This window comes from Falco rusticolus, chromosome 10, assembly GCF_015220075.1.
Source record: "Falco rusticolus isolate bFalRus1 chromosome 10, bFalRus1.pri, whole genome shotgun sequence".
Taxonomy (NCBI): Eukaryota; Metazoa; Chordata; class Aves; order Falconiformes; family Falconidae; genus Falco; species Falco rusticolus.
Window position 1 is genome coordinate 36,886,378 of NC_051196.1, and position 14,156 is coordinate 36,900,533.

Sequence of the window (14,156 nt, forward strand, 5' to 3'; positions counted from 1 at the left end):
CAAAAAAAGCACAATCCTTACAAGACCCTGAAAGGTTTGGCAAGTATGGAGAATAATTCCCTGATCTGGAATTCCTTGGCTAGGGGTGCAGAGTGGTCCTTGCTCTGGTCTCCAGGAAGGAGTTGCCCCTCTCCTGTACCAGTGCTGCAGGAGGAAAAGCAGACATGAAGCAGAACAGGCTCCTCAGTGCTGCACCTCCCTGAGTTTGGTGAAGCCTAGCAAGCAAAACCTGAACTCCATGACTGAACTGTTCAGGGGAAGTAGAAAGAGGACTCGATTACTTTTTTCAAGCTTCTATATCCTAGTGGCTGCTGCTACTGCTAAATATGATAAACTCTTGTTTGTTCCCTTTAGCTTGCCATCAGTACTCACTGTTTGCTGCGGCAAGCCCAGGACGTTTTCCTCCCCACCTGTCAAACTTGGAGTGTGCTTTGGCACCCTGCCATTGCTGAGTCTCAACGACTTGAGCAGACCGCTTCAGAAACAAGACATCCCAGTACTTAAGCCACCTCTGCTTCATGAGCTTTTCTTCCCATCTGTATGCTTTCTGAAAAAGAAAGTGTTTGCTGGTCAGAGAGGTTTTCCACTTGCGCCTCCTTCAGCTTTCCATTACCGCTAAGAGGTTATATGGGGTGCAGTGCTATACACTGTACTGTACTATATACAGAGGTGTTCAGACTTAATTTATTCCCTTCTCCTGGATAAAGATTATTGCAGCTGTGTGTTTTGGAAAACTATCAATGAAGGGAGTTCAGCTCATACAACACACTTTCAATAGGGTACTGTACTCTATATTTCCAGGTTCTGTTTTAATTACACTTGCATATTACCTTGGAGGAAGCTGAAATCTGGAAAATGTTTTCTCATATACCATGTCTTAAACCTTCCTGACCTTCTGTTTTATACCAAGTACATTTATGTTTGTGATGAAAACCATATAATATGGGCAAGGTTTGGCTATCCAGGATAATCTATCAGAAGCATGCTGTCAGTCCTCTTACCACAGACTGAGCAATTTTCGCTAAGAAATATCCCCATCATCCCTCACGCCACCAGCAGTCATTCGCTCTTCACTTCCTTCACGTGGCTCCCAACAAGAGCCACGGGAGTTGGCCACATGCTGTGAATAGGGCAGAATAGTGGCCCTCTCCTGCGGCAGCAAAAGGCTCCTGCTGCTCTGAAGGATCCTTCAGGGACTGAGCAACAGTCTGTATGAATCTGTACGAATCAGGCATCTGCTCCAGAGCAGCTTTCAAGTAACCTTTAAATCCATGCCAGAGAGAGCACATCTTGATCTTCACATCCTCAGCATGTCTGGAGAATGTCCTGAATGAAAGGGATTTAGTGAATATGTGAGGGTCTGTCAGTCCTCTGCCCAGCTCTTGAGGCCCAGCACTTCAACATTCACGAAGTACAGACTGTTGTCAGCATCTTTCTTCTGTTACTTCTTGAAAAGCTCACTCCTGGAGACACAGGAAGGTGGTGAGCCCACCAGCCTGGGACACAGGTCATTGCTCCTAAGTCTAGCACTGACAGGGCTCATAAGGTTGAACCTTTACTTGTCTCAAAGCCTCACCCTAAAAGACAAAGTAGCTTTTACTTCATAATGAGTAACAGGAATTATATAAATTATCTCAAGCAGGAATTTTTTACTGGAACTAAGCTGCTTTTTAACTCAGCTGTAAACAAGGATTTTCAAATATGAGGCAAGAACTTATAAAATGGAAAGTTTTTCATTAGAAAGCAGTGATTAGAAAGTGGAAAAGCAGCATTGGTCATAATAGAAGGCTGAGTTTGAACTCTTAATGTGATGCTGTAGCTGAGAGGTAAAGCTGAACCCTGGACCATATAACGAAAGTCAAAATCCAGTAAAAGTACAGAGTTAGTAATGTCTCTGTGGCATTGATGAGACTGTTCCTACAACATTATATGAGTTCTGGTATTCACACTACAAAAAGTATTTGGAGAAGTTAGAGTCTAAAGAAAAAAAATACAAGAAGAAAAAAATCTGCTACGTAAGTGCAAGGCAAAAGAATAATCAAGTTGATCTACTTCTTTCATAGAAAATAAAAGAAAAAAATTCACCACAGTCTGCATAGGTAGAACAATGCCCATGGGAGTAAGTTTTTTCACATAGCAGACAAAGAAGCCAATTCACTGATTCAAAGTGGAAACTGGACAGTAGGTAGAAATAGCCGCTTATTAAAAAATGAAGTGCTAATATTCGCGGAATTAGCTTAGAGCTAAATGTGGTGAGCTTTTTAAAACTTTTGGTCTTTAAATCAATCCTAGATTTCTCTTTCCAAATATATAATACCCAGCTATTACATAGTGTCATTTAATTCCAAGGAACTTTAAAAATAGGCTTCCTTTTTAAGAAAAATTAGTGGGGAAAGAGAGACCACATCAGAAATCCATGCTTCTCTAACAGGACAGGGGCCAAAGGCTTGTTAAGTCCTACTCAACAGATTAAGTCAGGAGGTCCCACTGTACCAGTTCACAGCAAGTTGTGGGCTTCATACAGAAAATAAGAATGGTTTTGCCAAGTAAGACCATGGATCCATCTAGCCCATCTCCTATAGGCAACAGCAGATCCCTAAAAGGAAAATAAGGACAGGGAAAATGTTCTTTCTTCTTTCTTTACCAGAAGAACCAGAAGCGAGGTTCTTCTGGTACAACTGGTCAGCTTCCAGCTACCAGTGGCTCAGAAAGTCCCATGGGCTCATTCATGTTCAGCAGCTTTTCATGGATTTTTCCTCCCTGAACTTACTCAGTTTTTTTAAACTTACGTAGACTTTCAGCACCCAAAACAGGCTGTGGTCAGGAGTTCTGCTGCTGGGCTGCACTGTAGGAATCAGTATCTTTCTGCTTGTTTCAAACCTGTCCTGAGCCAGTTTCATTTGGCACAATTATGGTTCTTGTTTGGGAGAAAAATTACTCCCAGTTCACATTCTTAGCCCTCATCACTTTTACTTCTTGCCCCAGTCACCTCTCGCTGAAGGGCTCCAGTCTAGTTACTCCTCTCACAGAAGCTGTTTCATACTTTCAGTTGTTCTTCTCGCCCTTCTCTAGCTCTATGGTATCACGTAGTGTTCAAGAGTTTTGTAAATCTCTGGAGTGCCTACATATGTTTTCTCATTTGTTCTCTACTTCTCTCCCAATCATTCCTAAAGTTGCATTTGCTGCCTTGATTGCTGTAAAAACTGATCTGACATTTCAGGGACCCAGGTAAAATTTTGTACGTAGGGTAAGCAGGGCTCATCAGGCTAAATGATCTTAATTGTTCTTCCTGCTCTTATCGCCTATGAATTAAACTACCATCCTTCAATCACATTATAAGATTCAGCCAGTATCAACAGTCCCATAATTTGCTTATAATTGCCAGGTCAGCACAGTGACCCTTTATAGTACTGAATTAAACTCCTTTTCTCCCGAGTCTCCCAAACCTCTGGAATTTCCCCAGAATTCCAAAATTTATTAAAAATCAGTACGCTTATTGGTGCAGGTTAAATGTTCAGAACTCTGACAATGCCAGCACATGCTCCTCATCACTTTCTTATCTTACTGGCATGGGGAATATTTCATTACTGTTGCAAGAAATGAATTATTTCTTAAGGCTTTTTCTTTTACCAAAAACATTATAATGTTTTAGGAGACAGATAGCTCCACTGTGTTTATATTTTGAGGTAAATAGCAAGACATTTTTCTTAGAACTCCAAAGAATCCATCTGTTTTTAAAGTCTGTATGCCTCAGAAGGATTCCAGCTTATATTTTCTGGAACTTATTGAGCAAGTATTGTTCATGCAACATTATTCCATAGGAAAAAAAATGAAGTTATCAATAAACTTGTCCCATTTCTGTAATATTTCTGCGTAGATCTGAGATTTTTCTTCTATCGCTGACCCTTACTAAGTGGGTTTAAATTTCAGTGTAGATGCTATGAAGTGAAGATCCGTGGACTGTAGACACCAGGTGTTCAAACATCTCAGCCTTGACTGAGCCTGGGCACCAGGCTATAACTCAAAGAACTGTAAAAATACTGTGACATGTATCATCACTGGTGTCAGTGACACCTTCTTGCAAACACATTCATGTGTGAGAGTAGCTGTTTGGATGCATGCCCAGAGCCTGAATATCAGTGATGATGCTGCCAATTGCTCAAGTCCTTTCTTTCTCTCCTCTCTCCCTCCTCACAGTTGGTATTTCTTGCCTGTAGGACTCATCCAGCAGCTGTTCTCAGAATGTACCTAAAATATCAGGCTGTCTGTAATACAGCTGTTTATCTAAGGACCCAGCAGTAAAAGGAATCAGTTGAATGTGGAAGCATTTAGACAAGTCCTTACTCTCTGTGATTTATATCAGAAATCTAAGTTGGATCACCTGTTCTCCAAAGGGCACACTCCCTGCAAGGTGTGCTGTGGAGATGTCTGTTTCAGCCCTCCTTTGCAAGCTGTTTGGCTTCATATTGTAGGGCACGGGCAGGAAGGTAACTATCAAGGAACGGTCCAAAGGTAGCTGCGCAGTTGGAGACATGAAGAGTTCTGGTGTCTCCAGCCAGGTAGAAGTGCAGCAGGGAGAAGGACCTGGGCCCAAGCCCTTCACACCCTGGGCAAGTAAAAAATCAAAACCAGTGACTATTATGTTTAACAGGAGCCTCTCCACTGTTGTTTTTTTTCCCCTAGACAGTAAAACCCTCACATGCCTGCCACTGAATCCCAAAAGGACACAGGGACCTAATCTGCAGGTACCTGTCCCCAGAGAGGAGCTCTTCTGGGGCACTGTGCCTGGTGTTGCTCCTCAGCTCCACGCTCAGCACACAGATGCTTCAGAATGTTCTCCCCGGGCCTGGATTTTCCCTCTGATGGTCTGGGAAGCCACTTTAATACTCTGAATTAGCTTGCTGGAGCCAAGGGCTGTTGCAAAAAGCACTCAGAGTAGCTGTCCAGAACTGCATGATTTTAACCTCAGGCTTCACAACAGCTTGGAGAAGACAGACTGTTTGTCTGTCTGTGGCCCAGAAGTGAAATTTGTGATCCATCTGAAAATCTTGTAAATGAAAGTGTCTTATTATCCAGACTCGTTTTCTCAGCTCTGCTTTGGACTTTCCGCAGCAGCACACATGGCCACAGTCAGTATTGTGCTAAAGCTACCACTGTTTCTGGCCGTTCAATGCTACTAAGCCTTCAGCAGCTTCTGGGCCAGAGGTCTGAGTAAAGCCCTGAAAACCACTAGCATGAAAAGGACAGGCAAGTACAGGGAAAGAAGAATTACTCATACCAAGCGCTCAGAAAAAGGTTTTTTTCCTTGTAGGCATGTACACACGTCCATTTGCACCAGCAGCACTGCCACCCAACCCATCTCTTGGTCCATTTGGGTGTATATTCACTCCACAGTTGCTCCTGCATTCAGTCCATCTTATTATTCAATCTTTCACCCAGTCCTCAGCCCCTGCTGTCTTCCACTGCTCTGGGACTGCCTATCTGGCTCCCCCTGAAAACCGCTGCTCCCCCAGTCCTTTCTCCCAAGCCACATTCTCTTGAGTGTTTCTTTAGAGCACCTCCTCCTGTGGCATGTGCTTCTCCCCATGCTGCCATTAGCCTTTTATCCTCTAGCTGGGTTCCTGTAATCTGATCACTAACCCTATGAGTTAATGACGACTTTGCCATCTAAAGTTTATGAGTCTTACTGCACCTTTGCAGAAAAGAGAGCTCCCGTGAAGATATACAGCCCCTTCTCTAAGCCCGTGGAGGACTCGAGTTGTATTTCTCTTTCAACATTGCTGGGGAAAGATTAATGTTTTGAAGCCATTTGCATAAGCAAAATGAAATGTGTCTGGTTTTATCAATAAAAGGCTTCTTTCTGACTTTATGCCATGATAAATGGCTACTTTTAAAAAACAGGCAGACAGTAACTGCATGTGCAGAAGCAGTACCCTCATTTTAATAGCATTTCTCTGGCAGTACAATGGGCAGAGTCTGCTCAGCCAGGATTCCTGGATGGCAAAGCCTGGCACAAAATACAATAGCAAGGAAGCTCTTAAGAGAAAAATCAGTGAAAAGAGCATTTTCTGTCCCCTAGCTGAGGGTCAGCCAATTAATCACTATTATTATGAACCGAGTCATTTTTTCTTGACAGCTGTGCCCTTCAAAATGACATCAGGGAAAACTGAATCCATTTGCATTACTTCAGCTAGCCAGATCATTGCAGAAAGTTGAAACTAGTTCTGAAAAAAAACCCCACCAAACAACAACAGCAAAATAGGGACATCAGTGAACCTGGACTGACAGAATAAATGGGCTATTTGAGCACTCAGCAAAGTGTATTTACTGCACTGTACTTACTGTTTCTCAAAAAATGTTAAGATTTCCTTGTTTATTAAATTTGTTGAGAAGCAATGAAACCTCATGCAATTTTATTTTTAAATTTCATTTTACTATCCAACAGCAACAGTAAATTCATAAAATAACACATGATTGACCAGGACTATGGAGTAAAAAAAAATTGTTTGCTTTGTACATTCTTATTAGTCTTGGCTAAGATGTTATAAAAGCAGTATCTTTTAACACCTTTTATTATACAAGGGTCAAGGGTTTTTTATGTTTCTTAAAGAAAGCTTCAAATAGCCCACATAGTGGGTTACTGCATCTTTCATATGGCTGCTGTATAAACAAGCACATTTTACACAGGAAATGACATAACCATGTAAAAGTGTACATGGAGTTTAGGCACATATTCAAACACTAATGGGAATGCATTGTTTTAAATGGCATACTTTTATGTTTACCTATTGAGCTTAGTACCCATATTTTAGCCAAATACAACAAAAATTATCCACACATACCTGTCTTATAGTGTACTGTTTATTTGAAATTTGGACCTTCACAAAGACTCTCATGGGACAGATAATGACCCTAAAAAGTAAATACAAATGAGGCATTCTCAGTGAGAGAGTGAAACCTGCCATCATAAAGGTGGAAAGCTGAACTTTTAACCTGTATTGCTTTACAGCTCAGGTTTCTGTGCGTTTCTACCATCCAGTTGCTAACACCAATGCACCCATGGGAATAAAGCCGTAACAATAATTTAGGGTGTCTATCTTTGCACATTATATAATGACCAGGCTAGAGAAAGTAGTGCCAAACTTCTGCAGTTTCAAGGTCCTCTGTTTCTTCCCAGTTTCTTCGCTGTGTGTAAGCCCCAGACTGTGCCCTATCCCTAAACCCCTGTTTTCCGATAGGAATGAGAGTTGAGTGAAGTCCACCTGAGTTGTGCTTTTGTGCTTATCAGTGAAAATGAATGTTTGTAATGGCAAACATTCACATATCTTGGGAAGTTTCAGTAAGTGTTTCTGTTCTCATGTGAGATAACTGAAACTGCAGATTTCCATGTAGAGTCTTGACAAGATTTGCAGTGGTTTGTGAGTAGAAATTGAATGGATATGAGGCATTCAGAAAAAAAATGGCAGCTCACTGTGGCAGTATCTTTTTGTTGCTATGAAAATTTTAGGTGAATTAAAAATAACAGAAACTGTTTTGAGAAGAGCAGGGAAAGAGATTGCTCCCTTCAACACTGTAGATTTAAGTGAACATAAGCATTCAGGAAATATCTTGTATTAATTACAGAGACAGAAGTCTGTATCAGATGATCCCAGTGGCTCAAACAATGCACCAAAAAGCACCTATAGGCTGGTATGCATTTACACCATGGTGAAAGTCAGTAGAGCACTCCAGGATCAAACAGCATTGAACTGGAATTCCCAGAGTTACCACTTTCAGTAACATAAATGCAAAAGGATACTGTAGACATCGCAGCACTGTTTTATAACCAGTGTTATTTAAAAAGTGTATTCAATTTGAGAGTTAAAAGTGAAAAAACCCCTAATCCTGCCATCTACTATGCTCACCACTATAAACCTATCACTTTGAGCTGGACCAAACCCAGCATCTGGCAATTTTGATGTGGTAATAATCTGTTATAATTCTAGCATTTTAGTGTCTGTAGTTTCAAATTTGTTTAAACTGATAATAAAGGTCTACAAGTGGTTGTTTTTTTTCTTTTTCCTTCAAGGTATAACTACTACCTAGCAGAATTTTGGTTTTTGAACCATTACTAAAGGGTGTTTTTTAACACTCTAGTTTGTCAGTATTTCTTTTACTTTTTCTCAGTTCATACTGTTTGCTTTGCGATAATTGTAACATCTTAGCTATTTTTTTCCATTTAGATGCTGATATATACTCAATTTAGGTGTTTTTAAAACTTTTTATTGTGACCAGCCTCACCAGGATCCTCAGGCTGATCAACAGCTCTCCAGTGTGAAGTGTATAGCAATTTTCCTCCTCAGATTTCCAAACTATCATGCATTGCATGTAATAACACCAGTGTTACCTTCCTCCAAAGCTGTTGCAGCATCTCATGAATCCAGCTGGAACTGAAGCAAACTGCCCTTGCAGGCATTTATAATCCCAGGAGTTAACTCGTCTGTTAAAATAACTTAGATTTGCTTCAAGTGAATTTAAATAGGCAGTATTTTCTATTTTAAACTGATCACACTGAGCCATTGAGGGCTGTACCCATGTGGTTAATAAATGGCATGGCACAGCTGTGTCTGTCATACATGAGAACAGAGACTTTGCTGGGAACGTGCAAACAGGCATATGCATGGCACGCTTTCATGCAAGGAGGAAAGCAGACAACCCTTTGTCATGGTCATCTAGCCACCCTCTCCAGAAGGTAGCTGTGGTTGGTGCTAGAGAAGGATCCTTAAAAGCTGCAAGCCCGTTACCTAGAAAACAGCCAGGAGCAAGAAAAGAACTCTTTGAACGGAATGGGCAAAAAAAAGCCTGAGATGCCGTCTTGGCTGTGAAATTGGCAGGAGAATGTTTTCTCTCCTACTGTAGCATTGGTAAATCATATCTAAATAAGCTTGTATTAAAGCTTAGAATTAAAAATTCCTTGTTTTGAAAGTCGTATGAGACTGGCTGGTGATAAGCAGTTAGTGCAGGGGACAGTAACCCGTTGGTCTTGGCCTAAGACTCCATTAGGACGAGGAAGAGCAGGACCTGGGAAGTGCACACACTGAGAGTCCAGAAGGGAGACAGAGGAGCTCTGGGGACAGCCCTGACCCACAAAATAGATCCATAAGATGCCAGAATTTGTCATGCACATGTTAAGAAGCAGCTTCAAGTACTTGTCACTCCACACACTAGTTAGTGATTTGCCCTCCTGTCAAGTACAGCATTCTGACCCACCTCATTTTGTGTTACCACATGCACCAAGCAATACCAATTCCTGCAGGGAGACATCATGGTGCTAAGCTATTGCAAAGAGATGACACATACAAAAGCTCCCTGCAGTGCTTTTTCTGTACCACCATGCTGTAGGTTGTGGTACATGACAACTCTGCCTGCACAGGGGATCCCCAAGTGTCTGGCAGCAAAGCTGCTTAATCAGGTATTTAAGCTGGTTAAAGGGTCAGCCACCTAAAGAGTGCAGGAGGAAGGGAAGAGCTTTTGTCACTGTTTATCTATGGCTGTTGACCATGAATTTAGGATGGTTTGCCACTATTGTGAGCTAGAGCACATCCAGTCTGGGGTACTGACCAGGAGGACCTCAGGGACCATATTCAGCTCCTTGCCACTACCCACACCAGTGATGCTGTGCAGAGGAGAGTTCAGATCCAGGAAAACATGGGACTTGATGGTTTAAACTGTGAGGAAACAATATCAAACCTTAATATTAATATTTTATACTACTGATAAACTACTTCAATTTCTGGTGGTTCTTATGGCCTTTCTGATTCGTCTACAGTTGAACATCTGGTACCTAGTTTTGTAGGTGGAAATATACACAGAATAATCCTACAATAAATTTATGATCCATGTCTGGAACAGATGAAGGGGATATGCAAACACACAGCCCTTGGAGGGTGGAATGAAAGGATACCAGAGCTCTTTTGCAGTCATCTGCATAACTCATTCTTGCCCTAGATACATCAAGTGATAGTGTCATTCCCCACCAGATCAAACCATGCCATACTTTCAGATCTTTCTTCCAGTCTTTCCAGTTTCTCTCTGTGGCAGTAGAGTTAGAGGCAAGCAAAATACATGGACGTGTTTTGCATACCACTGGCATTCTGCTGCACTGAAAAGTCCCTTTCGCTTGTATTTATTAGACAAAAACATTAAAAACAATTTCTAATAGCATTATAATTATGCAGAGCTGGACAACTAGACACAATGTAGAACTGTGTCAATAATTTATTACATCTTATGCCATAACTGAACACTTTTACTATGAGCATTTGAGAACAACTTGGACCTTATACAGAGTAATATATCTTGCTACATAATAATGGAAAGGTGGATACTTAAGAAAGATATGTAGCTTGGAGGAAAACATACATGGAAGCAAATACCTCCTGTATCACCTATCTCCACATAAAACTTAAAACTAAATCAACATATTATATTTAATGACTCCTTTTTTATATATGCATAGTTTCAAGAGCTAATCAGAAAGAAATCATATCAGTGTAACTATTTACACCAAGATGGGAACACAGCAGAACGCAATGTTCTCTTCCAGACATCAGGATTCTTTCCTTACATTTCTTAATGGTCAAAGCACAGGGGACTCAGACATAAATTCAGTCTTAAGAACATTGTTCGAAGGATCAAACAGGTCATATCCACAGCTCACCGACAGCACCTTTACCCACTGCCGTGAGGCTAAAAGAAGATAATCTAGAGGTGTGGAGGTATAATCTTGTCTATCATGGACCTCAGTTACAGGCAGTCTCATGTCGCCAGCACAAGGCCTTATATCAGGCTGCATGACAGCACCCAAATGCTATACTGAAATATGACCATGGTGGAGATACCTATAGGAGCTCTGGATTTATTGCTACATCCTTGTAAACACACTTACCCTGGAGGTAAGAAATATAGTTAACCTTGTTTGAGGACAGGTTATGTTCAATATGTCATATTGCCTTTCATAACATATTCACGTGAGCAACTGTTCTGCTACCTACAACCACATGACTCCACCACCATGTCCTCATACTGCTTGTAGACCACGTTGTTTGCAGAGTCAATGAAAAGAATGCTAATAGGACTCAGCCTGGTTGGGACACAGCAAGTTGGGGGTGTCGATTCTGGGTCCATTGAGTTCATTAATGTTTGGATAACTGCGTGATTGGTGGGCTCCAGATGGGATCGTAGGGGGAATTCACAAAGCCCTTCGCAGTGATATGCTTCATACTCTAGAGGGGCTATTATCCAGTCATCCCAGCCCATATCCTTAAAATTCACATGGAGGGCTTTTCTGCTACACCTCGCCTTCAGATTCTTAGTGGGCCTCTTCCCTTGCCGTGTTGCTAGAGGAGCTCTTCTCTTCCGCCTCTGATTGAATAAGTACTCATAAACAGTTTTGTCATCTTGGCCAGACCTAGCTTTGATTTCATTGAAGAATAAGTCTCTTTTTTTTGTCCTCCCAAATACCAAGAAGAGAGCCTTTTCATTGACCTGTCTTCCTGTTCTATTAAATCCCACACTCCTGAGATCAACAGCTCTCCCCCTGTCAAAAGTTTCCAGTTCAAAACACAAGTTAACCAAGTTTTTAAAGTTCCTGAAAAGTTTCCAGATGTCAAACACTTCCCACTTTGGTGTATCTGTGATACTGACAGTACGAGAGTCCAGGAGTGTTGCTGCTTGTCTGTTTGTAGAGCAACTAAATAATTTCACTTGGGAAGTTTTTCCAGAAGAATGAGACTTCCACGTATCAGAAGGTTTTTTCCTCAATATTCGAAGCTCTGCTCCCAGCAAACCATCTTTTTCTAATGCACTGATGTCAAAAATATATTTCTGTTTTCTTATAGTTGCCGCTCTCTCATCTAAAAAAAGCACACACATTTTTAAATGTATATCAAGCACAGATTAGTATCAGTTATTCAGTTCTTAATGGTTTTCCTGAAGTTTTCTCATAAGCCTAGAAGATTCCTTAATTAACCCACCAAACAGAAAGAGCAATTTTTTTCAAAGGGATCAGCTCTGTGCAGGGACCCAGAAAAACTCAGTGACTCAACAGGGAAAAGAGTTTCTGAGTTTGCCTTGTAGAAATCTCATTTCTTTGGCTGGCGGGCATTTTCTAACTTCAAAGTCACAATTAACCAATTGAAAAATAGTTCTTTTTCAGTGCTGAGCACTCACAGGGCCTATTCACCACTTATATTGTAGTTAAATCATTGAAACAGAGCTTCAGTGGTGCCCAGGCCTCATGCTGGTTCCAAACATGAGCAAATTTACCCTTAGACAATACAATAGTGAATTAGTCCTTTAAAACCAACATCCCCCAGGAACTGCCAGACACAAGGATAATTGCCTTATTAACTTAACTCCACATGATTCACAACTTTTTCAAATTGGGCAGAAAAACATACCTCCCTTTAACCTGACGTTACATTTTCTTGGTTAAGCTCATGAGCAGCACTAACAAGGAATATGGTTGAGCCAACATTTTAGTGACATCACATTAACAATGCCTGCCAGTGGTAAGCTGAGAACCTGAATGCAGCACTTGTGAGCAGCATATCATCTCTTCCCAGAAGCCAAGCTATTCAGAATTAAATGGCAAACAAATCCAGTCCTGGCTGAGTCTTCCATCACCATTACTTTATCAGCTGTCACACATGTTGCTTCCTTAAGTACATGACAAAACTGTTAGTAACGTCACTGGCAGCAACATGGGGCTCTCCAACCGGAGTGGTAAGGTGAACATCATTCTTTGGAAGCCTGGTTACTTCTTGTATGAAAGCAGACTCTATTCCAAATTTTCAAAAAACTTTGGAACCAGGATGTTGAGCTGCAAGTTCTGGAGTCCCAGAAGTTACTGCTCTTGTTAGTCTGTGCTTAGCTGTGGGCTTCTGTGTGGACAGAAGGTTGGAAGTACCCGAAAGCATGAGCTTTGAGCTAGTACAGATACACCCACCCTATGGTATGATGACTCCTGGGTCCACAGTGTAGTTCCTCATGATTCTACCCTGAACAAACCAGGCTGACCCTTTGATACTGAAACTTGTGGTTTTTTTCATGGAATAGCCCTGTTCTTAGCATATCATGTGTTTTTTAGATACACTGTACAATAAAAGCTAATGTTAGCAGTTTCCAGGAGCTAGTTACAGAAAGAAAATAAGACATTTAAAAGGTTTTTAAATACCTAAGCATGCAAAGACTGATTGATTTTCAACAATATGCATCTAAAATATTTCCTAAATGTTTTGTTTGGCTGCCACACAACCATCTTGTTCTGCCTGTAAATGAATTTTCCAAGATAAGGCAGGAGGACAAAATCTGCAGCAGTATCATATGATTTAATTTACATTAAAAAGAGCTATTTGACTTTAACAAAGTATTATTATTTTCTCATACTCTCTACATGTATAAAGACACTCAGACATCTCTCTCTGTCCACACACACCCACACCCACACCCCCACACCCACACACACGAGCTGCTTTCTTACCTTGTCCTTTGTCTATAAAGCTGGTTATTGTATTGGCAAGCCCAGCCTCCAGTTTTACACTTCCATTAACACCTTTTCTTTCTGCATCTGAGAGAGTCCTGTACAAAGAGAGCATGTATTCATGTGGCGTTATAGGGGGATGTCTGAAAGTTTCCTTAGTTTCCCTCGGGGTTACAGGCTCTTTAGTCTTTTTGGTTTTGAAAGAATCAGTGTCAGTACTGCTTGTGCCAGTTTTTTTCAAAGCCACCTTGCTGCTAAGATTTTGAACCTTTGGAGTCACTGTCCTTACTCCAGAAGGTCTGCTGGGGAGATGTCCTACCTTGCCCTCCGTGGCTGCTGTTCTTGAGAGAACCTTCTTTGATTCATCGTTCTTGGGCAGCAGAGCTCCAGCCTGACCAGCACTGCTTTTAGTCCTAGCCTTTGAGGTCCCAGTACTATATCCATGGCTTGCAGTCCTCAGTGTACCTGCCCGTGCTGAGGGATTCCTCTCTTTTCCTTCTGCTTTTAAAAAACCTAGTTTAGATCCTGGATTACTCTGGCCTGCTTCAGAATTACTCAGCGCTCCAGGAACTAGATCCAGAGACAGCCAAGTCAAATGCCAAAGCAGTAAAGTGAGAAAATGCAGGATTTTCAT

The 14,156-nt window shown here is 41.3% G+C and overlaps 1 protein-coding gene across 1 annotated transcript; it reads right to left on the reverse strand.

Annotated features, from left to right (window-relative positions):
- Positions 1-10,485: 10,485 nt before the first annotated feature.
- GDF5 (growth differentiation factor 5) lies at positions 10,486-14,156 on the reverse strand. Its single transcript, XM_037402648.1, has 2 exons — positions 13,523-14,156; positions 10,486-11,894 (listed from the first exon to the last, which is right to left on the reverse strand). The coding sequence occupies exons 1-2, from the start codon at positions 14,154-14,156 to the stop codon at positions 11,026-11,028; spliced, it is 1,503 nt and encodes a 500-aa protein (XP_037258545.1). The 3' UTR covers positions 10,486-11,025.